Raw genomic sequence first — 27,563 nt, 5'->3', positions numbered from 1 at the left:
CAGTAGGTGTGATGGTAAGTGACAGCTATAGCGTCTTCCAGTAAGACTGTAGAAATATGTGGAACAAAATTTGTGCGATTTTATATAATGTATATGCAACCACCATCAAAATGCTTGGCATGTTTGTTAGCCTTTTGTTCTTTTAGAAATAAAAACGTTACTTTTTGTCATTTAGTTTTATTTATAAAAATCCTCGGGGAGCCTGGGTGGCTCAGTTGTTAAGGGTCTGCCTTCGGCTCAGGTCATGATCCCAGAGTCCTAGGACCCAGGCCCGCATCGGGTTCCCTGCTCCCTGGGAAGCCTCCTTCTCCCTCTCCCACTCCTCCTTCCTGTGTTCCCTGTCTCACTGTGTTTCTCTCTGTCAAATAACTAAATAAAATCTTAAAAAAAAATTTCCCAGTTTTCATTATTAAACTAGTAGAAAAAAACTTCAATACATAATAAATTGAAGAAAAGGAGCATGCATAACCCTGTCACCCAGTAATAGCCACTATAAATTGGGGGCAGGGGCGTTCTTTCAACTTGTAATTATACCACATTCTGCTTTTTGCTTCCATAGTTATTAAAATTATATGCATCTTACATAGCTCTAGTGGTTGTTTAATCATCTTTTGAGTGAATATACCACAGTATATCCCTGACTCTTTAGAAATGTTGTCCACTTTTTCACTGCCGGGCTCCCGTGATCCCTGTACCTTTACCATATTTAAGACTGTTTGCGCTAGGGAGCCTGGGTGGCTCAGTTGGTTAAGCAACTGCCTTCATCTCAGGTCATGATCCCGGAGCACTGGGACTGAGTCCCGCATGGGGTTCCCAGCTCCACGGGGAGTCTGCTTCTCTCTCTGACCTTCTCCTCTCTCATGCTCTCTCTCAAATAAATAAAATTTAAAAAAAAAAAAAAAAAAAGATTGTTTGCGCTAGAGAGATTCCTTGAGGTGGAATTTCAGGATTAAAAGACATGAATGTTTTCAAGTTCTTGATAAGTTTTTCCAGAGACAGGTCATTTGGCCTTCGCAGCTGCCAGCAAAAGCGGCTCCCCTCACTCAGGTATTATCACTTTCTCCTTTGCCTAGCGATCGGCATCAAATGGTATCTTAGAGTTGTCTTTGATTGTGGAATGATCCTGATCAAAACAAACATGGTTTCTTTAGAACTGTAAAGTTATATAGACAGTTTGGGGTCATCATTTTGGTTTCAGATTAAGCTTAGACATTCCCAGAATTTGCCTTAGAATGTGTTGGCGAATCATAGATTCTCTTGATGGCAGAAGGTACAGTTATCAGGTGGAAAGTGATGCTACCATGGGGACGGTCTCATTTCACGCCTGTCTATTCTGTCTTTTGCTTACTTTCTGCAAATAGTTCCACTGAGAAAGTAATACATGAGTCTCTGGCCAACAAGAACTAAAGAAGTTGGATCATACTTTCCCAGCCTTCCTGAGCAGTGTTTGATATAGTAAGCTACTCCAGAAGGAGCATGTCTCAGTAGAAACATAATCATATTTCCAAAGAAAGGTGGTTTGTTGTTTGTTTGTTTGCTTTTTTTTTTAAGCCAACAGTATTGAATTCAGATTAATTTGTAGGATTCTTTCCGCTTCCAAAGGAAAAAAGAAGTATAATAAAATATAATTTTTGCTGTTTGGACTTAGAATCAAGTGGATTTGAAGCACCAATTCAAGACTTGAGCATTGGTTATCCTATTTAGTCTCTTGGTTATATATTATTTCTTTCTTTTCCCTTAAAGTATTTCCAAAATTTAATAATATCCACTTTATCATTCATCCATTCATATGTTAGGCGCCCACTTCAGGCCAGCACTGTGGTATAGAAGACCTTGGGCATACAAAGTTGAGTAAGACACACTTCTTACATACTTCAGGATTATAGACCTGTAAACTTACACTTAAGAGTTATAGACGTGAAATATATAGGGTAAGGGCGCTGATATTAGGTCCACAAAAGGTATAGAGAAAGCTCAGTGGTGATGAAGGATGTGCAATCACCTTGACCTAGAGGCAGTCGGGACATATCTTCCCAGAAAATGATGAGGGCAGGTGGGAAGGGCATTCAACATAGTGAGAATGGCATTGTGCAAATGCAAGCTGGGGCAAAGGTGTGATGTCTTTTGAAAATCACAGTACAGCTATATATGTAGGATGTATAGACATGATTCCAGAATAGGCAGAATAGCATCATCCAAATCATGTAAAAGCATTTGGAGATAGTCTGAGAGACAAAAATCAAATCAAATCTATTACAAATCTTAGAGAATTTCATGACTGTATGAGATTAATGACATTTCTATTCAAACACATAAATACTTTAAAATGTTGTTATAGCTCTTAGATATCTCACAATTCTTAAATTGGTTCCAAATGCTTAAGATCAAAGGATATATCTTGAGTAAATACGTGTCAATCCTTTTTTTTTTTTTTAGCTTCTTTTTTTCTTTTGGTAGGAAACCTTTCTGTGTAAGCATAGCTAACTAAAGACCATTCCTTCAATATTCTCAAATTTGTTGCCTAGAAAATCTGTCCTGATGAAGAAGAACAGTAGAAAAGAGAATAGTAAAATCAAAGACTCAGGTTTATTCTCCAGAGTGGTTGCTCTCTCTTGACATAACACAGGCGTGTGGCCACGCATGGTCTGAAGGACATATTCTCTCCTATTGCACACCCCAAAGGGAATGCTCTTGGATGTATGGGAAGACACATCAACTTTCTGGCTTTCAAGGAAACAGTGAGTCAGATACACTCTCTTCTCTCCCTAAGCATTTTCACCTTCTTGTGAAGAAAAGGTTGCTGTGAGCATTGTATTTTGAGAGTCTCTTTCATCAGATCCCATGCTTCCTCAATCCAAGCTGTACCTTAGTTGTGTCCCAAGACACATCTGATCAACAAGGAAAAAAAATATTTTTGTCTCACAAGCTAGAAGTCCAAAGAAACTTGTAAAAATAAAAGGAATTTCTCTTTCACCCTCTAAAGAAATGGAAGCTATGCTTTTCATGCTGGAGTTTCCTAATGGATCTTGAGATTTTTACTATTACTCATTTTTCCCCCCAAATTTTATCTTCTTTTTTTCTAGCTTTGAACCTGTGAATGAAGGGGGGAAAAGGAAGCAAAGTGAAGGTCTTTGTGGGAAATGAAGTAAACAGAAAGAGAAAAGACTCCCAAGCCAGCTTTGGGCACAATCTGGCGGGCTTCACTCTGGTTCCCCCTGTGGAAACTGATGACGGGAACATTACAGAAAGCAGCTTCCTGTTCAACTCATTAAGCTTTGTACACAGTCATCAGGGGAGAATCAGTGTCTCCTGATGCGGCGAAAATGTTGGAGAGCAAAGGCCTGAGAGTAGGTAATAAAAATAAAGAGTAATTTGTTCTAAGATTTAGAAAATGGCACAATAATTTTATCACATTTGGCATATTTTACCATATGAGAGCTCCTATTTTCCTTATGAAATTCTGAGGCTTACAAAATAGAGCTTTTCCTACTGTTAATTTTAAAAAGTTTATGCCATAGACATCTTTATTGTTATCAACTTATCATACTTTAATGATTTAGAAGACAGTAAGAACTTATAAGAGCTACATAACAGTTGTAAATTCTGATAATCTAATGTATTTTTATGGCATTGCCCCATCCAGAGCTGAGTTAGGATTGGCTGTTATGGAATTATCTTATACTGTAGGATTGGTTAGTAAAGAGATGACGGGAAACACCTGGAATTCTACTTCAAGAAGAATCGGAACTCTGTGGGATAAGGGATTGTCTTGGCAACCTGTCTTGACGAATCTTCCTTTCAAATCTGAAATATAGTATCTCTTAGAGAGATACTATAAAATCATTTCCCAGTGACCTTCACGGCAAGGAAAGGACTGCAAAAAATGTAGAGTTGGGAAGAATTGATCATTCATATCATCACCAGGCTGTACCATGTTTCCATTTTAGGCAGAAGTGAACCTAATTCTAGAATTGTGAAGGAAAAGTTGACCCGAATTGGTTGTTTTGTCTTGTCTTCACTTTTAACTTGGACTGCTGATTTGAAAAAAAGAAGTTCACTCTGCACTTAAAATCAGTTTGAAGCAATTCAGCCCAAGTGTATCTGAAGCATAAATGATATCATCCCAACTAGTAAATGCATTTTTTGAAGATATATCACATTTTAATATACATTCTCTTGAGTTTTCCAATTTCTCTTCTCTTTTCTTTTTTTTTTTTTTAAAGATTTTATTTATTTGAGAGAGAGAGAATGTGTGTGTGTGTGTGTGTGTGTGTGTGTGTGTGCACATGCCTGCAAGTGGAGGGGGAGGAGGGGAGAAAGAGGGAGAAAGAGACTCCACACTGAGCAGGAAGCCCAACATGGGACTCAGGGCTCAATCTCAGGACCCTAAGATAATGACCTGAATCAAAGGCAGACGCTTAACCGACTGAGCCACCCAGGTGCCCCGCCCCGCTTCTAAAGATGATATTTCTTTATATTTCTTTTATCCAAGTTTTCTCAACCTTAGCACCACTGACATTTGGGGCTCGATAATCCTCCACAGTATCCAGGGCCTCCACACACTAGGTGCCAGTAGCCAACCCCATCCAGTTACGAAAACCAAAAATGTCTCCACACATTGCCAAATGTCCTCAGAGGGGCAAAGTCATCGCCCCCGTTGTGAACCACAGGTAGATTTAAAAAAAAAAAAAAAAAGAGAGAGAGATCCATAGATTGAGCCCTGGTAACCCTTCAAGGTTTAAAGATAGCGGAGATAAAGAGAGAACCAGCAAAGGAGAATGAAAAAAGTGCCGACTGTGAAGTTGGGAAAGAGCTAAGAGAAGATAGTATTCCAGAAACCAAGTGAAGAAGGAGTTACAGAAAAGGAGTTAACATCTACATCAAACAATGTTCCTTCTTAGCCCCCTGAGAGAAAGACTCAGTCTTCAAGGATTTAACAGTAAGAGTGATGAAGTACAGGACAACAGGCTTGCTGCAGATAGGAAAATGTACCAAATGTAGGCTATAATGTATATTTTAAGATTTAAAGGCAAGTGATAGTCCCAAGCCAAACAATCTGTGTTGTCACAAAAGCGTGTTAAGACAGCAATTTAGAACTTGTGACAGTGGAGATACGTTGAATACATATTATTTCTAGTAAATTGTGTGTGTGTTACTAGAAATTCCAAGCTTTGGCACTTAGTCAGTTCTAAGGTAAACCATATGTTACTACTAAGACTTCCAATACTGATTTGTGAGTTCACATGCATATGAGTCGCTTCAGGACAATTGTGTGACAGTGTGACTCTCAGGCCCTTGCATTTTAAAGTGCTTTCTTTCTTTCTTTTTTCTTTTTTTTTTTTAAAGATTTTATTTATTTGACAGACAGAGATCACAAGTAGGCAGAGAGGCAGGCAGAGAGAGAGGGGAGGAACCAGGCTCTCTGTAGAGCAGAGAGCCCAACTCGGGGCTCAATCCCAGGACCCTGGGACCATGACCCCAGCCGAAGGCAGAGGCTTTAACGCACTGAGCCACCCAGGTGCCCCTTAAAGTACTTTCTTAACTTGGAGGGAAGAGGCTGGCTTTGGGTCTAATAAAGCAAGAATAGAAAAGAAAGTTTTGCCCTCTGTAGGGTTGTCCCCTGTTAGTTGCATCAGAAAAATGGCTTTAGACTTTATTATAATTTCAAGTTAATCCATGTGGCCAAATGAATCATAGTCCCCCAAAGGCGTCCATGTTTTATGTATGAATTTGTATGTGTATTTCTCTTCTACAGCAACAGAGAGAGACTGCAAATGCGATTAGGTTAAGGACTTGGAGATGAGATTGTTCGGGAATATCCCGTGGGCCCAATCCAATCATAAGAGTCCTTAAAATTGGAGAATAGTTCTTTCCAGAGCGTGGGCCTGGATTATCTCTCGCACCCAATGTAATCTCAAGAGTCCTTAGAAGGGAGGTAAGAGCAGAGTCGGAGGAGGTGATAGGATGACAAAATCAGAGTTAGAGAAGACAGTGTGACCGTAGAAACAGAGGTGGGAGCAATGCATTTTGAATGTGGAGAAAGCCAAGGATGACAGACAGCCTCCAAATGCCACAAAAGACCAAGAAAGAGATTGCCCCCCAGAACCTCCAGAAGGAACACAACCGGGGTACACCTTGAGTTTAGCCCCATAAGACTCGTTTCAGACTTCTGACTCTGCAACAATACGATAATCCAATCCTGTCGTTTGAAGCCATGACGTTTGTGGGGCTTTTTTACAGCAGGGATGAGAAAGCAGCACAGTCCAATTCGTGAGGCCAATTGTCGTCATTACGGGAGTTCTCAAAGCTAGTGTCTTTGGGCCTTATCTTCTTCTGTCCCTGAATGAGCATTCATATCTGGAAGGAGCCATGTGAATACCCTAATCAAAATCTTGCCGCATTATTATTTTCAAAAGGCAAAGAGAGTTTTTTCTTGGGTAATTGGGTGATATCTCATGGGTGAAAAAAAAAGTCTGTCATTTCCACTCCCTGGCTAATAATATATTCCTTCTTGTCATTGCCAGTTTTTACTCAGGCTTCGTATCTTATGTAAATTTTCTTTTGGTGACAAAAAACGTATCTGTGAGCTATACCACGAAATCATCTTTATCACTTCTGAGCTATTTTTTCCCTAATCCAGAAATAGCATTTGGGACATGTTTTCTCATTGCTTTTCCCACCACCCCTCTTTCAACATTTCTATCCACGGGGAAAGTCAATGCAACAGTCTATTTAATCAACCAGTAGTTACCATGAAAACATGTAGTTGTGGGGGGTTTTGGTCCTTGATAGTATTTTCTAGCTTCTTTACAGTTGTCTGAAGCAACGAGTATAAACTAAAACTCTCTAAATATAAGGTGGTAGTAGACCGTGGCAGAAATGGGTCACTTTTCACTTCAAACGGTTAGCCCTTGAGTATAAAGAGCTCATAAATTTGAATATGTTTGTGCTTATTATGAGCTGGTGTCTGTGCAGCTGTCATTTTGATTTTAAGTCTGGGAAAATTGTGTGTCTGAATTGGACTTAATCTTGTAAACCTGAAATCCGGTTTCCGTTCCATTGTGAATAATCATAAATGCTTTTTACAGTGTTTTTTCACTTCTGGTTTTAGTCTCCACCTCTCAGAGTAATCTGTTTTCTACAGAACATTTCAGGGCTTCTTTAGGATGAAGACAAGCAGGAAACAAAATTCTGTATTTGACTCTAGTTTTTATTTTTATATATATTTTAATATCATATAAGATTTTTTAAATTTTCTATTTCTATGGTGCGCAGGCCATTAGAATAGATAGCAGGATTCAAAACCAAACAAACCAAACAAAAACTTGCGGTCTTGACCCAAGCCCATAATTAATCATGCTTTGTGTAACTTCTGGTCTGCAAAAAATTTATTTTCAGGGAAAAAAAAAATCCCTCATCCCTTATTTCTACTTTGTGGTAGATTTTAAGACTCTAAACGGTAAAATTTAATCTGGTAACAGGGAGTCACTCACCGCTCTTATATCATAGAAGACGTTTCAGAATTTTAGTCTGCTCTCTGTGTTCATTATCATATTCGTTTTACTCATTATCATGATCTTAATGGGTGAGCATTTCTTCATTGGAAATTCGGATGAAAGCTTTCTTTTTCTTAGAACAAAGGGCATTTCTTTAAGGGAATGAGTGGAACCACTTTCTGAATTCTCTTTCTGCATGCTGTCTCCTATTTACTGTTATTTACTGTTGTTTTACACGACCTCTAGAACGTCGTGTTTTGCCATGGCAAGCACCAGGAGCTGATAACAAGACAGTTACTTGGTAACTTGGCAATTCTATTTCAGAGTGACCCTCAGTACCGGGTAATCAAGTTGAGCCACGCTCTCAGACATACCAGAAACTCCAAATAAGTTTGTTGGTGCCGCCGCTCGTCATTAGTTTGAAGTGGGAGATTTGTCTACCAGGACCCCTGACACAGTTTTTATTCACAGGTGGTTGCAAGCTTTACTCTTTCCAAGGAGATGAGAAACTCTAACCTTTGCCAAAGCAAGAAGTTTAATTATTCCTTTGTTTTTGTGTTCTCGAAAATCTTTAATTCTGACTTTGAATTCGAATCTTTCTGATCAGTTTTATGAAACCATGTCATCTGACACAAAGAAAAAATATTCTGGCATCTCTGTAAGATGCAGTATTTTAGGATTAAAAGGGACATTTGCTCTGGAGGACTATTAGGGGACACTGAACCAAGTATCAGCTTTCTGGAAACAATGCCACGGTTGGCCTCGAAATTTGCTCTTCTTTTCTCAGGAAAGGAGAATAGTCATTTTTAAGTGAATAAAACTTCAAGTTGGTCCCATCTGATAATTCCTGGGAAGAGCAATTCATTAAAGAAGTTCCTTCCATCTGTACCACGGCACTCAGGAACCCCAGCCGCTACCGAGGCTGCCCGTGTGGGCTATGGGGAACTTGTGTGTTGATTTAGAGATCTAGAGTCAAACTTCAGCCACATCTACCCATTAGAAGAGAAGTACTCAATGCCAAGTTTCCCCGTGAACGGATCTCTTTATTCCTGTCCTGCCGCCCCTCCCCATCCCAGCTCAAAGACTTGGAGCGCTCTCCATGGCCTGAACCAGGGCATCGCCATCTATCTTTACTTCCCTCTTCCTCTCTCCCCCAAGGCATATTATGGTATACCCATGAGTGAGGCTATTCTTATTTATTTAAAAGGAAGGAAAATTAAGCCACAGATTCCAGTACTATACTTCAACTACTAGTCATAACCCATTCCTGACCACACACCTCGCACAACCTTGAGAAGATGCCAGAACTTTAATCTGACTTTCTCTCATGTCTTCCCACCCACTGAGGAAACATCGGGTCTGACACATGCCCAGCGTAGCTTATGCCTAGAGGCGCTGCTTTCTCCCCACCCCAAATTCCCACTTACATCTGTCCATCCATCCAAAGCCCACCCTCCACCGGGTCTGCCTCAAAGCCCACCCTCCACAGAGCATTTTCTAATCACAGCAATATCTCCTTCCTCAGAATTTTTAACAGACATTATTATCTACATTATTTATGGGGCTTTGTGTGTATGTGATTTTAACATTTTGAAAGTAGAAAGATCCTATTTCCCCCTGTAAAAAGAAAAGAGAATTCATCAAGAGTTTTAAAAAGGGGACAAGGGGTAAAAATGGTATGTTGCCATATATGTACAAGCAATCTTCTGTAACGGGTCTGTTTTAGGAGTAGTGTACTTTCCTAGAAAGAGATACACAGCCATGCCCTTTAATCCTCAGTACTAAATACAAGTCTACCTTGAGCGTGGCCTACTTCAACAATAGAAAAACTGAATTACAAAAAATGGTTTTCTCGCCTTTTTTTTTTTTAAATAAATAAGGACAACCTGTGATCTTTCAATTTGCATCTGAGAGGAAAGTAAAATAAGAAAGAGGTATTTACAACTCAAAAGACTCAGAAACTATTTGGCTTCTTGGGTCACACATAACTGGTTAGAATAACACCCTTTTCTTTAGTCACAGATTTGTCTTGCAATTATGAAGTCACTATTCATTTGTACTTATTATGGATCTATTTCCACTATTATTCTCTAAATCATTCTTTGTCAGAATTTCTGGGCAGAGTTAATTTCTAGTTATAATTTACTTGTGAATAGCAACTCCTGGAAAATTTCCATTATTTGTAATGTAGAGAAATGCCTGTATGAAGTGCTGGGGGTAATTCTCAAGAATAGGACAGAATCCAGTCCCAGAGCACAATTTCACCCTCTCAAGAAAACCTCTTTTATATTCTTACCAAATTATGACCACCATTGACGATGGTCCACTGAATGTCTTGTTGGCAAAAAGCCAAATGTTATTTCCTCCATCTCTGGGTCTGTAATTTGTTTGTGGCCTTAAAATTACTTTCAGAATCCTGAATTGCTTCCTCATTCGAATCAGGAGCTGAACTAAAGGAGAAGTCTTAAAAGAGATATGGCCTCTCCAATTAGCTTTTTTTTTTCCCCAGTTAGACTCTTTGGAAAATTTTCTCAACTAGAAAACGTTCTGTGCTTGGTAGCTATCGGGCAAAGCAGGTGAGGTGTTCAGGGGTCCTTTTCTTTTCTTCTTCGAAGTTTTGTTTGCATTTTCACAACCCTTGTACTTTACACATGCATGGTAACCACAAAAGCAAGGTCACTAGGGCACAAAGGCGTTCAGGCCATCTCCCCCCATAGTGTTCATTAGCAAATACCCTGTGTTGAAAGACTACCCACTTGAAAGTGTCACCATTCTCAAATGAACTTGTCTGACTCTTCAGAAGTGCACAAGTCAGCCAACAGAGATCTGGAAGTGAGTATTAAAGGGACTCAAGCTAGGTCCTGATTTCTGTAGAAGCTCAGGGGTTGGGCCGGGTTGGGGGGCAGTTTGAATGTATACACAGTCTATGACAAGTGTTATTGGTTAGAACAATAAGTACAAATCATTAGCAGTTACTCTGGTGAGAATAGGAAAAACAACACCTAGGAATGTTTTGGATGAGGGTAACATGATAAAGAAGTCCAGCTTTCTGAGGATAAATGATAAAGCCATTATCTGTTTTTATTAGTTATGGGCTAATGTCCATTCACATCAATGACAGAAATGGAAGGGGGGAAAAGAGTGAATACCAGGGCAACAAGCTCAGAACACATCAGTATTTCATTTGGGTTTTCTTTATTTAGTTGGTTACTTTGTAATTATAGCTACAGAAGCACTGTCCTGAAAGGTATTGGGCCCCTATGGTGAAGGGTTAGGCTATATGATATACATTTAAGATTCTTTAATGGTAGGAGTCCCTACCCTCTGGAAATTGTTAATGATCCAGTAACAAAACAATGTAGTGTTACCATTATACCCAGCTATGGAGGCCTGCCAGAATATGAAGTATTATTAGATTACTATGGAAGCATTAGGGAAGTCATCTATCCCTATTAAATAGTAAGTGGGCTAGTAGGAAGTCATTATTCACTTGACAATGATTGAATCTTTAACAAAGAGATGGCAGAACCGAACGGCAGCTTGAATCCATTTAAATTGCCCAGTATGTTAATGAAAATCTTAATTTATTCTAAGTTAAATGGAAAAAAATCATAATGCATTCAACTATAAGTGATACATTTTGGATTTCTCAGTTGGAAGAGGTAAGAGTTCATGCCTCCTTAGATGACTCCCTCTTACAGAAGAAGTAAAAGTTTAATTCTGAATTAACTGAAAGCATTACAGACTTGAATTTCACCACAATAGATTTAGAAAGTATACAATAAGCAATTTATTTGTATTATAGCAGGTGACTCAGATATACCCTAGACAATTAAGTTATGTTTACCTACCTGCTTGAGCAAAATTTTGGTAGTTTTGGCCCATATACAGTATGTAGCTATGTGACCATAGGAAAGTAATGTCATCTAGCACCACACCCTATCCCCCATTCCCTCTTCTGTTGAACGATAAATTTGGGCTCAATCTCTCTAAGGTCTCTGGCAATTCTCAGATTCTCTGTGTCTATATCGATTGACTTGGTTGCCCTAGCTATGGAATTGAAGGTTGGTAAAGATAATCTTTAGAAAACACATGGAAAATAGAAAGGTCTGTGCCAGGAAGTTAGTAGTGCATTAGGACTAATTCTCATTCTTAGCTGAAGAAATGCAGAGGAAAACATCCTGAGGGGAGATTTTTGTATTTTTCTTGGTTCTTCGAGGCACATTATTTTTCCCTCAATGGCTAGAATGATAGGATCACATACAGACAGCCATTTAATTTGGTCCGTAATTGCAAGAAACACAATCTAACCATAACCAAAATCCAAATTAGATGGAATGAGCAAGAATGATAAGCAATTTAAGGAAAAGCTTTTATATATAAATATATATATAAATGATTTAAACACCTGAATGAACTTCGCATATATAGATTATTTGTATTCTCCAGGAGGTAAACAGGGTCTGGATCAAAGTGTTCCAAACCTTCAAAATATGATAGTTGAAACATGAAGGCATGGAGATTACTCTTGGTGTATTCACAGTTTAGCAACGTGCCACACAGTTACACAATGACCATGCAATTCAGTAGGAGGGCTTGTGGAATTCTTCTGTGGCTATAAGATAACACATCAGGTGCACCCTTTTTTCTTGGGAAAGTTTACTACAGGAGAACAGGGAGATCTGAGGCTTAACCTCTAAGCCGGTTTGCTTATCTGTAAAATGAAGACAATGCTTTACCTACATTACAGGTGATTAGGAAAATCAAGGAGAAAGCTCGTTAGCACTGAGTGGCTCCCACAGGACTCCCTCCCTGAATCATACCACGAATACTGTCACTCATCATTACTTTTATAACTTAGAAAAGAACAACAAAATTGTTTTAAAATTTTTAGGAAAGAATATAGACTATTTCATATTACTACGGCTTACATTAACTTGATAGAATTTGGTTTTTCGCGAGTCCTTGCTTAGATTGGTGTGAATGCAGGCGGTGATTAGGACTCAATTTAGTGACACGCACTTGCAAAATTCATACATAACATATATATGAGTAAACCTACAAACACTCATTCACATTTGTATTCATATTTATCGGATACACATACTTACAGGCAAAAGTACTTTCTTCTTGAAGTGTTTAATAACGTTCCTATAAAACTGTCTCACATTTCCACCTCTCTTTGAAGTATAGAAATTGCCTGTTTCTTTATGGAGGAAGAAAATGGATCATGTTTTTTCCGAATATTTCATTCTTTAGTAATTCTTATGTTACTGGGAAAGTAAACCGTTCATTCACGCAGTTAATGTTTCCTGAGCACATAAGACATCAGTGCATAATTATTTTTCCCTATCAGAAAATTTGATATGACAAGACCATGATCATCTAACAAACATTTAGCAAATAGTGACTATGTGCCCAGGTCCTGTGTTTCCAAAAGAATCTGCGAACCTCAATTGGAAAGTGTTTCATTCCATCTTTATGGGTTGATTTCTGGAAATACCACTTTACTGGGTGGGGCTCACCAAGTAGGTCACATGCCTACTAAGTGTGTTGCTTGTGAAAATAATTAGATCCCTCCTTAGTCAGCAACACACACAAGCAGTGTCAGGGAGAAAAATAGGAGGCATTTGCAAAAAACTAATTCATTTTGCTTTTTGTATTAGACTTATAACTTACTTTTCAATGATTTCCCTTTTAATCTCATCAAGTGGGAAATATCCATCTTAAGAGAAATACTGCTTTTTTAGGAAGTTCATTCAGGTGTTTAAATCATTTACAAGGCCTCTGTTACTTTCTTTCTTTTTTTTTTTTTTTTAAGATTTTATTTATTTATTTGACAGACAGAGATCACAAGTAGGCAGAGAGGCAGGCGGGGGTGGGGGGGCGGAAGCAGGCTCCTTGCAGAGCAGAGAGCCCGATGCGGGGCTCGATCCCAGGACCCTGGGAATCATGACCTGAGTGGAAGGCAGAGGCTTTAACCCACTGAGCCACCCAGGCACCCCTCTCTGTTACTTTCTGTTGAATCATAGTTGTATAGAATCGTGTTGGTTTTGTTTTTGTTCTTATTGGTATTATCAATAACACTGTTTACTTCTTGATACAGTAGTAAACCAGCAGGACCTAGAGATTCTAATTCATATTGCTTGGACATTTCTGACTAGAGTTCCACCTAAGCCTGACAAAAAGAGAAAAAGCCTGTATTCCTTCGTCCTTTTGTTAATCTGGTTTTATCTCTTTACCCTGAATATTGTCTTGGTTTTATTTCTTTCCTAGAATATTTTTAAACAAATCCAAGACATGTAATTTCACCCATAAATAGTAACTAAGTATGTTTAAAATTATGACTAAAAACTTTCTCATTTTATTAAAAATGTCTTTTTCCATTTGGTTTGCTCAAATACAGAGCCTCCAAAGTCTACCTATTACCTTTGATTATAGTTTCTCAAGCCACTCCTTAATCTAGAAGAGACTCGTATTTAGATTCCATACTCCTGACTTATTGAAGACGAAAGTTCAGTTGTCCTACAGAAGCTCCCACAGTTTATATTTCCAAAGGATAGGTAGTAAAATCCGATTTTGATTAGGTTCAGGTTCAAGCTCTAGGGCAGGTGTACTTCACGTACCACCTACGTTCTTCTTTTGTATTGTATGATGTTGACCAGTTATCCCTATTATTAATGATCATATTCAAACTTAATACTTGCTCCTTTGGTGAAGAAGATCTCAGGAATCCATACTAAGGGTGCCCTAAGTCTAAGTAGCTTGATTTTAGTGTTTAAATCCCTCAGTGAAAGTTTTTCTTTTTGTACCTTAATGCTATGTTGTTGAAATTTTTAAAGTCATGGAGCTCCAAAAGGACACAGATCTATTCTGACATGTGTTGACTAATCTAGATTGACATAATTTGTCAAGGGAGGTTTCCATAGAATGCCATGTCATCGAAAGGATGTTTAAACATTCTATCTTCAGTGAAGGGGCACATTCCCAAGAACACACTCTCAGCACTTATGAAGAAAAACTGGTATAAAAAATTGCAAATAATTCGGAAATATAAATTTCTCATGAATAAAAATTAACTGCTTAGAGATTTTTATTTTCTAAGATACTGGGTTTTTGTCTGTCGCAGGAAGAAATCTTTCCTGTTTTCTGCTCTGTATGCTGCCTTCATCTTTGGTGGTCGGCACCTGATGAACAAACGGGCGAAGTTTGAACTGAGGAAGCCATTAGTGCTCTGGTCTCTGACCCTTGCCGTCTTCAGGTAGGTTTTTCTTCATTTTCCCCAATGCAATCCATGCATTTCATCAGACTTGGCTGAAAGAAGCAATGCTTGAGCATTTTATAGTCCATATTTTTGATCATTCAGTCCATTGAAGAGAAAATAAAGGCATGTCCAGAGAGTAGGACTTCATTGCAACCAACCATATTGTGCATATTGGCAACCATTGCCATATTGTGCTCAGTCTCTTCTTTTCAGGCTCTCTCCTTTCTTGTCCAAACTGCTCATTCAGTGATCCAGTTAATCTCATAGGCCTAGAAGCGATGTGTCAATTCCATTATTGATGTTGCTTAAATAAGGCTGAAGGGCTACGTGCACAGCCACACCTGTAAACTATGGCACAGTACGGTTTAAATGTGCGGGGTATGCTGTACTGATATTTAATGAAAAAATGGCACTCAAACACATGACTGGATACTGGACCCCTATCTAGTCCAGGATTATTAGACCAGACAATGCTGTTAGCTCTGTGCCCCAAAAGCACCATTCACCACCATCGCTTGGATCTGACTTGCTGGCATATGTTTATGCAAATAGTTCTTACTTTGTCCTGACTAGAACACATCATAGAGGCTGTTAGGACCTGGCCCATATCTCCAGGGGCATTTGGAGCCAACATTTAGACACATTCCTAGAAGTTGAGGGAGCATTTCTAGCTTTGTAGTATTTGGTGATCTAGGCCATCCCAAGATTAATTAGCACACAGCTGGTATCGATCTAAGTGCCAGAAAATACCTACAGCACTAACAAAGGCACCTGCTCTATTTGTGTTCTGCTTGTCAAGACCCACAAGTTTATAACTGGGCTTGAGGAAGGTGAGTGAAGAAGTAGATGTATATATCCTACAAGTAAATAACTATTTTAATATTTATGAATATTCATTCTTATTTTTTCCCACTACATATTAACTGTTCCACCACTAAGTGGAAATAGATGGTATCATTAAAAGCCTCATTAGTCACTCAAGGCATATTAAAAATGATCAGGCACTGGGCGCCTGGGTGGCTCAGTGGGTTAAGCCTCTGCCTTCGGCTCAGGTCATGATCTCAGAGTTCTGGGATAAAGTCCCGTCGTCGGGCTCTCTGCTCAGCAGGGAGCCTGCTTCCTCCTCTCTCTCTCTCTCTCCTCTCTCTTTCTCTTTCTCTCTCTCTGTGCCTACTTGTCATCTCTCTCTGTTAAATAAATAAAATCTTTTTAAAAAATGGTCAGGCAGGAAGAGGATTTTCATAAACTCTGACAATCTGTACATTTCCATTATGTCAGATCTGTACATTTCCGTTAAGCAGGATTCCCCAAATCCAAACACTCATTTGCTTGCTACTACTGGCTGTCCTCTAATTCAGTGCATTTTGTAAGTTCTACATATGAAGTACTCAATGATTTGGATCTGTCACCAAAAAATTCTTCCATCTTAATCTGAATCAGGACATGCTTCTCTGTAATACAAAGAGCATTTTCATTTTTGTTCACATGTAAGTTTCACAGAGCCTGCCACTACTAAAGTGTTTTGCTATTTGAGGAAAAAGTTATCTTTTTTTTTTTTTGAAGATTTTATTTATTTATTTTAGAGAGCGTGAGCTCAGGGCTGAGGGGAGAAGCAGAGGGAGAAGAATAAGCAGACTCCCTGCTGAGGGTAGAGCCTGGCATGAGATCATGAGGCGGGAGCTAAACAACTGAGCTACCCAGGTGTCTCAAGGAAAAAGTTAATCTCTATCCTAATGATGCCTTTCAGCAATTCTATCTGGAAAAAGAAGGAAAGAGAAAGAGAACAAAATTTTGAGTTAGAAGAATTCAAAATGTGGGGAAGGGAGGAATAGCAAGATATTTTTTTAATTCATTGAAAATGTGATTTTGTGCGTGAGTATATTTTACCACTTAGAAATAATATCTTTTCTCCAACTTCTCAAGCTTGCCCATTAGCTTTCTGTGGGAGCCAGAGACTCAACTCTGACTAATTTGCAAATGCCACACACTGTATTTACTCATGAACTAAGACAACTGAGATGGGAATTAATTTGGATATGCCAATTACTTAAGCAAAAATTAAAAAAACCCTGTCTTCAGACCAATCGTTTTGTCTAGTTTGGCAAGAATTACTTATAGAATATTTTTCTTCTCTCTCTTTACTTTTGGATATTGATGGAATATATGATAGTAGCCTTCATGCAAGCCATATACCAGTGAACTTATTGAAAGCTGTCATAAGTTTGGATGGAGTCAGTAGAATATGATCATGACTGAGTTTCCACCGGGACTACAATGTGTTCATTTTATTTAAGAATGATTTCTCCACGGTTTTCTTGGGAGTTTCTCCTCATCACCCATCACCCGGCACCCTGCCCCACCCTTTCCAGATTCAAACCCCCAGCATCTGGTGTCAGTGAGTCCTTAGGAACATGAGCGGGCTAAGGACACAGAGCCCTACCTACATCCCCCCACACTCAGGACAAGCATTTCCTTATTTGTTGAGCTTGTCCTGTGTGGCATTTGGCCCTAGATATTTGAACCTTTCCTTAGGATCAATGTTGAGAAAAATCCTGGTACTTGGAATTAGTAAACCCTTTAGATGAGATTGTTTCTCCCGGCAAAAATCATCAGATGCTTCAAGGTGCCTCTGCTCCATTCTTCTCCGACACCGCTGAGTCATTAAATGCTGTTGCTAGGGTATCTCGTCTGGGTTACTATAGTTGATTTGTAAGGCATTTTCTAGACATTTACTTAATGACTCCAGATCCTACTAGATGGGGTAGAGATGTGTGCGTTTCTGACTCAAGCAGCCTTTATCCCAGTATCTGTCTGGCAGCGTTTTCTTCCCTCTGGTAGCATCAGGAGTTTCAAGGAGCCTTCCTGGTCTCTGACCCAGAACAGGTCAAAGCAGGGAGCCTCGTCAGTGTACATCAGAGTCAGATGTGTTGCATATTTTTAGATGCCAATGTCACACTTGCTCGAGATTTGCTTACTCATGTTTCCTGGTGATTCACTCTGGCTTCAACTGTGTTAGGCTTTATTTGCACAAAGCCCAAGTTTCCATGCTTTGCAGTCTGACTTCTCATCTTGTTATTAACTGGCCATTTTTCCCACTGAGGCTCATTTTTATTTCCTGGCTGTATTCTTACTTTGCCACTAAGTTTCAGTATTGGCTTAAGTGTTGGCTTAAGTATATTCAAGCATAATTTTAAAAATAATGATTCTTTTTCTTTCTTTCGTGAGATTTCCAAGAACAAAGTGCTGTCTTTAAAGATAGCACCAGAAACATTTAGAAAAGTACGTTGAACAGTGCAGAGCAGCAGATGTGATTTTTTTTACACACAGATCAACGTTTAATATCTGGAGAATTATTAGCAACCTTCTTAGTATTGTTAAGGCAATAAATATACAATAAAACCAACAGAAACTATTTGGATGAGAAAATAGGACAGCTAAAAAACTTGTTGAAGGGGAAATACATCACTGACCTGTATAATGACGGGACATTGAAAATGACAAATTTCAGAATAACTTAATCAATTTAATCAATTCATACTCAAGCACTCTGGTCTCGCATTTTGTTCTGTGGTGGCCAAAAGTGGTCCCTCCTGATCCACAAAGAAAACATTACAGAGAGTGATTGCAGTGATAGTAATGATATAAAAGAAATGGTACATAAACTATAAATGTAACAGGAGAAAAACTCCTATTGTATTGTAACAGGTTAGAAATTTCACATTTTTAAATGGCACCAAGGAGGGCAAAAGTAACAAAGGAAAAGATAGCTCTAGAAAACACATGCTGAGTAGCAAAAAAAGCAATCTGCTGAATAATTATGGGAATGTGATGCCATGTATGAAACTTTCATAACCCATAAATTAACACTACATTTTATTTATTAACATATATGCAGTAATAGCAAAAAAAAAAATTCTGCTAATGATTATCTCCGCTTCTGTGGAGGCAGAGAGAATGATGGGATCAGAGAGGGTCCGAAGGAGTGGTCAACTCTTTTTTTGTAAGGTTTTTATGTTATCACGAATAGATCGTGAGAAAAAGATAATTGCGTTTGACACAAAGTATGGATGGCAGGTATTTTTGTGGGGTTTTTTGTTGTTTTTAAGTTGGAAGCAAATAATGAAAAAAATCTACTTTTCAAAAGACAAGCTGGCAACTGTACTTAATAAGATTCTGGTGAAATGCTGGTGTACATTAAGTAAAACGAGCTTATATCCAAACACAAATTTTGCCCTGTTGATGCACACATTTCCCCTCCCTCCCTAATGGCAAGTTTATAGTTAGAATTAAGAATATTTTTTGTTTGCTCTTTTCTGATGATAATCTTGAGTTAAGAATGTATGTATAAGGGTACCTGGGTGGCTCAGTGGGTTAAAGCCTCTGCCTTCATCTCAGGTCATGATCCCAGGTTCCTGGGATCAAGCCCCGCATCAGGCTCTCTGCTCAGCAGGGAGCCTGCTTCCTCCTCTCTCTCTGCCTCCCTCTCTGCCTACTTGAGATCTCTGTCTGTCAAATAAATAAATAAAATCTTTAAAAAAAAAAAGAATGTATGTATGGTTGCAAGTATAATTTTAGGACCTTTCTTTTCCGTCCATTTGTTGTTTGACTCCTTAAAGATTATCTGGGATTTCTATATTGTATAAAGATATATGGTCTGATAAACAACTTATAGACAGATCGAAGCCAAATAGTGCTCATTTAAACATTTGTTCAGCAAAACATTTTGTCAAAATGTTTTGCGTTTTGTTTTTATGTATAGTCTGTTTGAAAATGTAAAATATGACCATATATATATATATACCTCATATAGATAGATCAATACTTTGTGCCTTTCTTCCTTTCTGGGTTTTGTGCCATTTTATCAAAGAACCATAGAAATCATCGCATGCTTTGCTTCTGATGCCATATTTATAAATTACAGCTTCTGTCTCATTTTTTTAAACTGTAACTAATAGATATGTAGAAAAATCTTCCTTCTTGAAGGCAGGGTATAGAAAAGTTTTTGCAGAATCAAATAGATTTTTCTCAAAAATAAACTGTTCATTGAGACATAAGACCACAGAGACTAGAAATAACACAATAACCAGATGACGTGGTTGTTTCAAAGGTCAGGTCAAAGAACGCCAACAAAACACATCCTGTTCCCGTTTGCATCAAGAGAAATGTGAAGCATCTACTCGGAATAAAAAGCCTGATAAATTATTAAGGCAGGAAGCCTAATGGGCAGTAAAGGCAAAAAAAGTCCACTGCCCTAGGAAAAATCACCCCTACATTTTACAGGGTACTCCCAGAGTTGACTTCCTTCCCTGAAGAAGGGTACCATGTGAACATGTTCTTAAATGAAGATGACAATGTTGAGTCTGAACGATAACGGCTTTCTTTAGCATTTTGAGTTGGATTTGAGTGCCTTCCTACCTGAGAGCTGCAGGAATGCTCGCCAGTTTGAATATCAATTTTGCTCTTCTGTTAAACTACTTTTGGCAGCAAAGGAACTACCAAACGAATCACCTCTACAGGATAAGGAGAACACTTCCCTGCCTGTTCGTCCCCAGCACGCGTGTGCACAGCATCGCGCACATGCACGCGCGGCGTGCACACCCTTCAGGCCCTCCCCCTCCACACTTCATTAGCTGTGCCTGGAGCATCAATAGAGAGGAGTTATAGGACATAAACTACTTCATTAGCATTGTGTTTGTTGTGTAGGTGTCTAAAACTGGGTCCTTTGCCAGAATACACTGTGGCCTCAAATGACAGTGAAGCGACGTTAATTGAATCACTTGACTCCTTTTGAGAAAACAAGAGCAGTAATAAAGATAAGGAATGGGCAGCTCCCCAACCTTGAAAAAGTAAGAGAGCGCTTATAAACTGGAATCTGTACGTCCTCACTTGCTCTGGACAGCCCTTCTTCTCTACTCCTTATCCCGCTGTAATTACTCACAGTTCCCCTCTCATTCTCACAATGTCCCAACTTGAATGGGAGATGAAATGGCTCTTCTATTTATACCCACTAGAGATTGTGTTGGAAAAGGAAAAATACCAATAATTATTTGCCAACTTTACCCTAACAAGTTTTTATTTTTAGCATTGCCTCTTACCTGAAACTTGCCCTCCTGTCTGTAACCCTTCTAAATGTCTGGCATATCATCACTCAAATTTCAAATCTTCAAACCAGATTCCTTTTTTGTTGACCCCATAAAATATCTCAAAATTTGTCACCATTTTCTTAGTGAACATCTCTCAGTCTTTCAAAATATACAAATAGCTCTTAACCAGTCACTAGGTTGTATAATTCTTCTCAAATATCTGGTGTAGCAGTCTACACCTCTCCATGGCCACATTGGCCACTCCTGTCATGACTTTCAGCTCTTCTTGAGTATTTGCCGCCACTAGTTGCTCTCTCCCAAAAGTTTTCTCTGTCAAAGCAGCTCTACACACCATACCATTTTCCTATTGAAACCTTCACTGAAACTCCTTTGCTTATTGGTTAAAACATCAATCTGTCCATAAAAAAATTCTGATCTTACCCTGACCCACCTTTCACCACTGCCCTGTATACATTTTCCACTCAAGCCAACATATGTTTCCATTCAAAACAAACACACTTTTCCTATCCTAATTTCATGTATTTGGACACCTCACAACCCCTTCTCTTTCTTCATTCTTCCACCATTTTTTTCCCCTTTAAACATTACCAGTCACTTGGTCTTGACTTAGGCTGCCAGCTCTATGAAGTCTTAGCAATGTATCTCAGCTTCCACCAAACTCTTTGCTATGCCTCATTTAACCAGACCCTATGCTGCCTTCCCGATGGGCCTCCTGGGAGACCATATGAGTTTCTTGGGCCCAAACTGTGCCTGGCTGTTCCTGGAACACCTTAGCATGCGCAGAGTTTCTGAATTAACAGATTTTTAAAGAAGTCTCACCTTTGGCCACACCTCCAGTCACATGCACTCAGCATTTTCAGTCATTTCACTTATTCACCCTTTGGATTTCTTGCGGTCAGCTGTGTCAGACATGCCCAGTCCAGTCTGCACTTGGTATCATGAGGCTCCATCAGTGAAACTACAGGCACATTGTAGGAAATCTGGAAAAGACGAGAAACACTAAGTGTTGGCAAGGATGCAGAAGAAGGGGAACCCTTGTGCGCTGTTGGTGGGAATGTAAATTGGCACAGCTATTTTGGAATACAGAAGGAAGCATTTTTAAAAATTCGAACTAGAAATACTGAATGGATCCAGCAACTCCATTCCTAGGGATTTATCTGGAAGAAATGAAAACATTAACTTAAAAAGATACACGCACCTCTATGTTCATTGCAGCAAATGCGGAGGCAATTTAAGTGTCCATCAGTGAATAAATGGGTAAAGAAGATGTCAGAGAGAGAAAGATATATTAGTGGACTTTAAAAAATTGCAAATCATAGAGAATAGATTGGTGGTTGCCACAGGCAGGGAGTAGGGAGGTAGGCAAGAGGACAGAAAGGTACGAACTGCCAGTTATGAAATACGTACAACACGGGGATGTAAGGTACAGCGTGGTGACTGTAGTTAATAGTACTGTATTGCATATTTGACAGTTGCTAAGAGAATAGATCTTAAAAGCTCTCAGCACAAGAACAAAAATCGTCACTCTGTTGATGTCTATTAACTAGACTTATTGTGGTGACCATTTTGCAATATGTATAAATATTGAATTATTTGGTTTGGACACCTAAAACTAATATAATGCTTTATGTCAATTATATCTCAATTTTAAAAAAAAAAAAGAAAGAAATTTGAGCTGGATGTTATATAATTGCAGGGGCCTTCCAAAGGCCTGCAAAGCCCTACACAATCTGGTCTTTTTTTTTTTTTTTTTTTTTTAAAGATTTTATTTATTTATTTGACAGAGAGAAATCACAAGTAGATGGAGAGGCAGGCAGAGAGAGAGAGAGAGGGAAGCAAGCTCCCTGCTGAGCAGAGAGCCCGATGCGGGACTCGATCCCAGGACCCTGAGATCATGACCTGAGCCGAAGGCAGCGGCTTAACCCACTGAGCCACCCAGGCACCCCACAATCTGGTCTTTGTTATTCTCTGACCTCTCCTCCCCTCCCCCTCTTCCTCCCCCCCATCCTTGCTGTTCCTTAAATGTGCTAGTTAGGCTGCTCCTCAGAGTCCTCACACTTTCCCTCCTCTGCCCAGAATGCTCCTTGTCCGGGTACGCCAATGGTTTCTCCCTCATCTCCTTCGAGTCTTGGCTCAAATTTTACTTCCTTGGTGAGAACTTCTTCAGCCTGTCTCTCCAAAATCACAAAAGTCCCCACCACACACTCCTTACCGCCCTTGCCTGATTTATTTTTCTCCTTGGCACTTGCTACCTTCTAGCGCACTGTATGTTTTATAATCTTGTTCATTCTCCTCCTACTGAACTATGAATGCCACGAGGGCAGGAATTTTTGTCTGCTCTTATGCTGCATCTTTAGGGTCCAAATAGGTGCTAAATGTTTATATATATAATATGTATTATATATTATATTTTTTACTATATAGAATACATATTACATATATAAATTATATAAAATATATATATGTTTTTTTCATTAAAAAGGGAAATAAATAGAGGGTAGGGCCTTGTAGACAGCTGTTAGTAACTCTCCTTTCCTTTTTTGGAAAATGTTTCTTTCCAAAGGGGGAAACAAGAAAAATTTTCTGCTTTTTCCTTGAATCCGGGAGCTACCAATTTTTATTTCCAAGAGAATAATAAGTAAGTAAGTAAATACAGGATATTTTACTCATTTTTTTTCTTTTTACATAAAAATGTGCATTGTGAGGGAGAATTCCAAACTGCTATGAAAAGGACTTACTGAAAAGAAGCCAGGGAGAGAGGCCACTCTGCTTTGCAGGTGGCACTTTGGGCTCTGACCAGTGGGCAGGCTGACTTTAGGATGGGCAGTGACCTGCTGGTCACTCTGCGGCTCCAGACTTGCCCAATTTATCCATTTCCTTCCAAATTAAGGGGGGAAAAATCTACTCATTACATAATGATTAAGTCCAGATAAGACATAAGCTTATGATTTATAGCAGTAAGTTATAAATGTAGAAAGTTTAGGGACACCTGGGTGGCTCATATGGTTAAACATCTGACTCTTGGTTTGGGCTTAGGTTGGGAACTCACAGTTGTGAGATCAAGCCCCCTGTTAGGGTCCGAGCTCGGCTCAGAGTCTGCTTGAGATTCTTTACACAAATGTCTCTCTCCCCTTCCACTGTTCCTGTTCTCTCTCTCTCAAATAAATAAATAAAATCTTATTACAAAAAGTTTTTAGAGGGGCACCTGGGTGGCTCAGTGGGTTAAAGCCTCTGCCTTCTGCTCCGGTCATAATCCCAGGGTCCTGGGATCGAGCCCCATGTCGGGCTCTCTGCTCAGCAGGGTGCCTGCTTCCTCCTCTTTCTCTGCCTGCCTCTCTGCCTACTTGTGATCTCTGTCTGTCAAATAAATAAATAAATAAATAAATAAATAAATAAATAAATAAATAAAAAGTTTCTAGAAAACTCAGGCCATCACTATTGTAATGCAGGGAGAGAGTTGAGGTTAAAAGAATGGCCTCTCCTTCTGCCAGAAAGGCAGTCCACTTGACAACATTTGCCTCCTTACAATTGGAAACGCTATTCAGTAGTACTTTTCTAATTAAATAATTTCTTTTTCTAGTTTTAAAGTGAAAAGTCTCTCTGTATAAGACTGAAACTACGGGAAGCACACAGAGAAAGCCTTTAATCTCACTACACACAGATATTTATTGTTAATATTTTGGCACATTCCTTTTCTATAATTTAACACTAAACTTGAGATTCTTTCATCGTAATTTTAATTCTCTGTAATCCAGTTAATATATTTGAGTTTGGACAAAAATAGGACTTCAGTAATATGTTTGTATTACTGCTGCTATAACAACTTGAAACAGCTGACACGTAAGACATTTTAAATCATTTTGCCAAAATGAATTAGTATTTAAATAGCTGGAATATGATAGCTTTTCTGAAACTGTGTGAGAAATAACATGAGCATTCTTGAAGAGATCGCATGGTAATTTAGGATGTAAGTAAAACAACCCCTGAAGCATTTGTTAAGGGTTATTTTGAGTTGAGACTCAGTTAAGAATTACCATGTTTAATCTTCATATGTTACCTCACAAATTTTTAAGGAATCCTGTCTGTTAGCAGGGTGAAAAACAAAACAAAACAAAAAACCAACCAAACAAAAACTCTAAGTTTTGAATGAATTGATTCCTTTAAAACATGTTCAGACCTAACTCTTTTTGAAATTGCCTAATTGCAGGGGCACCTGGGTGGTTCAGTCATTAAGCGTCTTCCTTTGGCTCAGGTCATGATCCCCGGTTCTGGGATCAAGCCCCGCACCGGGCTCCCTGCTCAGCAGGAGTCTGCTTCTCCTTCTCAATCTCCCTGCTTGTGTTCCCTCTCTTGCTATGTCTCTTTCTGTCAAATAAATAAAATCTTTAAAAAAAAAAAATTGCCTAATTTCATAATCTGGAATGCATCAGTTGATGCTGACATTGATCATTTTTAAAATGTTTAAATATTATAGTTGACACATAATGTTATATTAGTTTCAGGTATACATCGCTGATGGTTCAACAATTCCATATATCAGGCAGGTATCACTATGACAAGTCTAACTACCATCTGTCACCATATAAAGTTAGTATAGTATTGTTGACTCTACTCTCTATGCTGTACTTTTCATCCCAGTGACTTATTTATTTTATAACTGGAAGTTTGTACCCCTTCATCCACTTCACTTAGTTTGCCCATTTCCTCACCGCCATTATTAAGTTGACTTAACCACAGTGGTAGACTGGCTGAAGGAATCTGAAAAAGGAATGACCTGCAAAAGGACTAGAAGTTTATTCTGGAGAGGGACATTTAGTGAGCAGAGAATTAACTGAAAATACTGAGAGCGGAGTCTTCCTTCCCTTCGTGGTCCACATGTCCTCAAGGACAGTTGAGAACTGTAGAAAAGACATGAAATCAGGGTTCAATAAAGAAACATTGGGAGGTGCCTGGGTGACTCCGTTGTTAAGCAGTTGCCTTCAGCTCAGGTCATGATCTCAGGGTCCTGGGATCCAGCCCCACACTGGACTCCCTGCTCAGTGGGAAGCCTGCATCTTGTTCTCCTACTCCCCCTGCCTGTGATTCCTCTCTCACTGCCTCTCTCTCTCTCTGTCAAATAAATAAAATCTTTTAAAAAAGAAAAAGAGAGAAACATTGGTCACTTAACTAGGATTACCCACTGCGGTTAGGTAACTGAAAGTTATCTTCCTAAATATAATGCCTCTCCCATAGGAAGCAACTATTTTGCAAGCCTCTTCTGACTTCAATCTTAAAAGTATTGGCAGTTCTTTCTTGAAAGCTATCAACTTTTCTCCTCTGGATATCAACCCAGAACTCCAGATAGTAGCTGCTGTTTCTGATGATGCTGTGAACCTGACAGGTGGCCTAGCTCTCACTTGATTTTGCCTGTGAAATAGACAGCCTGGGTTCCTCCCTTTAAAACAGCAGTTCCATTAGTCGGGGCTCCCAGTGGTTTAACTGGTAGCGAGGTCTCCTCGCAACTTTTCCCTACTATTTGTTTCAAAGCATTTGTGGGTGAAAATTAGTGGGGTTGTTTGATCCCTTCTTATCATCACTTATGCTAAATTGTCATGTTGGCAGGAGTCTGAGCTACCCAAGCGAGCCTCACTGCATTCTCACCCATGATAGTTCTTACAGTTTGCAGAGCCCTGGGATTTGGAATCAAATCTATATAATTAAAATACTTAATCGTTCACACTCAGCATTTCCCTAAAAGCATAATAAAGCAGTGGTTTACTTTTCTTCCTTTCATTTCATTACTACTGCTATAAGACAGGTGGCCTTTTTAAATTTTTTTCATTCCAGGACATGGATAAGCGTCACAGACCTAGAGAGGATGTGCAGGGTAATTGAAGTGGCCAAGAGAGATTGCTCGCTATTCCTAAGTATTTGTTTTAACCCAGAGCCGGAGCAGAAATCTTCAATACAACTTTCCATAATTGTCTAGAATTTGAAATTATGAATCATTAGCTTAGAGTTGTCTTGTTTGGGAGGTAGTAATTTGGGCTTTCTGTAAGGGTTTAGCTTTAAACTGGAGTTCCACTAGGTTGGTACAAAAAAAAAAAAATCAAAAGGGTCCAGGACGAGACTGGAGAATTTAGGTGAGAAGAGCTGAGAAGAACACCTAATTCTTGCCTTTAAAAAGAACGTACTTCAAACTCTAGAACTTCTACAATCTTGAACAGAAAGCCTGGCTCAGAAGCTTTTATCTTTACATCTTGTCACCTCATATGTTTTGGCTGAGACCAAACCCATTTTTAATCACACCTAGGAGTGAAGGAAATGTACTTGAGTGTTCTCCTCTAATCTGCTGATTGACATCTCTAGGATGTGTATGTAATTTATTGCGCTCCTAAGGACTTTGATCCTTAAGATCACAGAGCAGAACTAGGGTAAATTTTGAAGTCATTAGAAGAAAAGGCAGATTCCAGATCAAGATCGCAATAGAGAAAGATCCTAAACCCATCTCCTCCCATGGGTACACCAAATCTATAGCTACATATGGAACAGTTTTCTCCGAAAAAAAATTCGAAAAACCAGCTGAGAGGGTCCCACACATCAGGCAAATGGGGGAAAAGCCCACATTGAAGTTGGTTAGAATGACTTGAGGCACAGTCTCACCATAAACCCTGCCCTAGGCACCATGACCCGTAATCGGGAGGTCAACTGAAAACCTGG

At 39.1% G+C, this 27,563-nt stretch overlaps 1 protein-coding gene across 3 annotated transcripts in view; it reads left to right on the top strand.

Moving 5' to 3' along the window:
- The window catches only part of ELOVL6 (ELOVL fatty acid elongase 6), a 122,265-nt gene that overhangs the window by 68,818 nt on the left and 25,884 nt on the right, over positions 1 to 27,563 (top strand). For 2 of the 3 annotated variants that reach the window (XM_032333149.1, XM_032333150.1), the window contains one exon: positions 14,626 to 14,757. In XM_032333149.1, the coding sequence (XP_032189040.1) occupies positions 14,626 to 14,757 (132 nt within the window). Of the gene's footprint in view, positions 1 to 14,506; positions 14,521 to 14,625; positions 14,758 to 27,563 lie in introns of those variants that run through there. The other variant, XM_032333151.1, reaches the window with a different exon arrangement.

Source organism: Mustela erminea, chromosome 2 (assembly GCF_009829155.1).
Source record: "Mustela erminea isolate mMusErm1 chromosome 2, mMusErm1.Pri, whole genome shotgun sequence".
Taxonomy (NCBI): domain Eukaryota; kingdom Metazoa; phylum Chordata; class Mammalia; order Carnivora; family Mustelidae; genus Mustela; species Mustela erminea.
The sequence above is the reverse complement of the archived record's forward strand: the minus strand, read 5'-3'. Positions and strand labels throughout refer to the sequence as shown.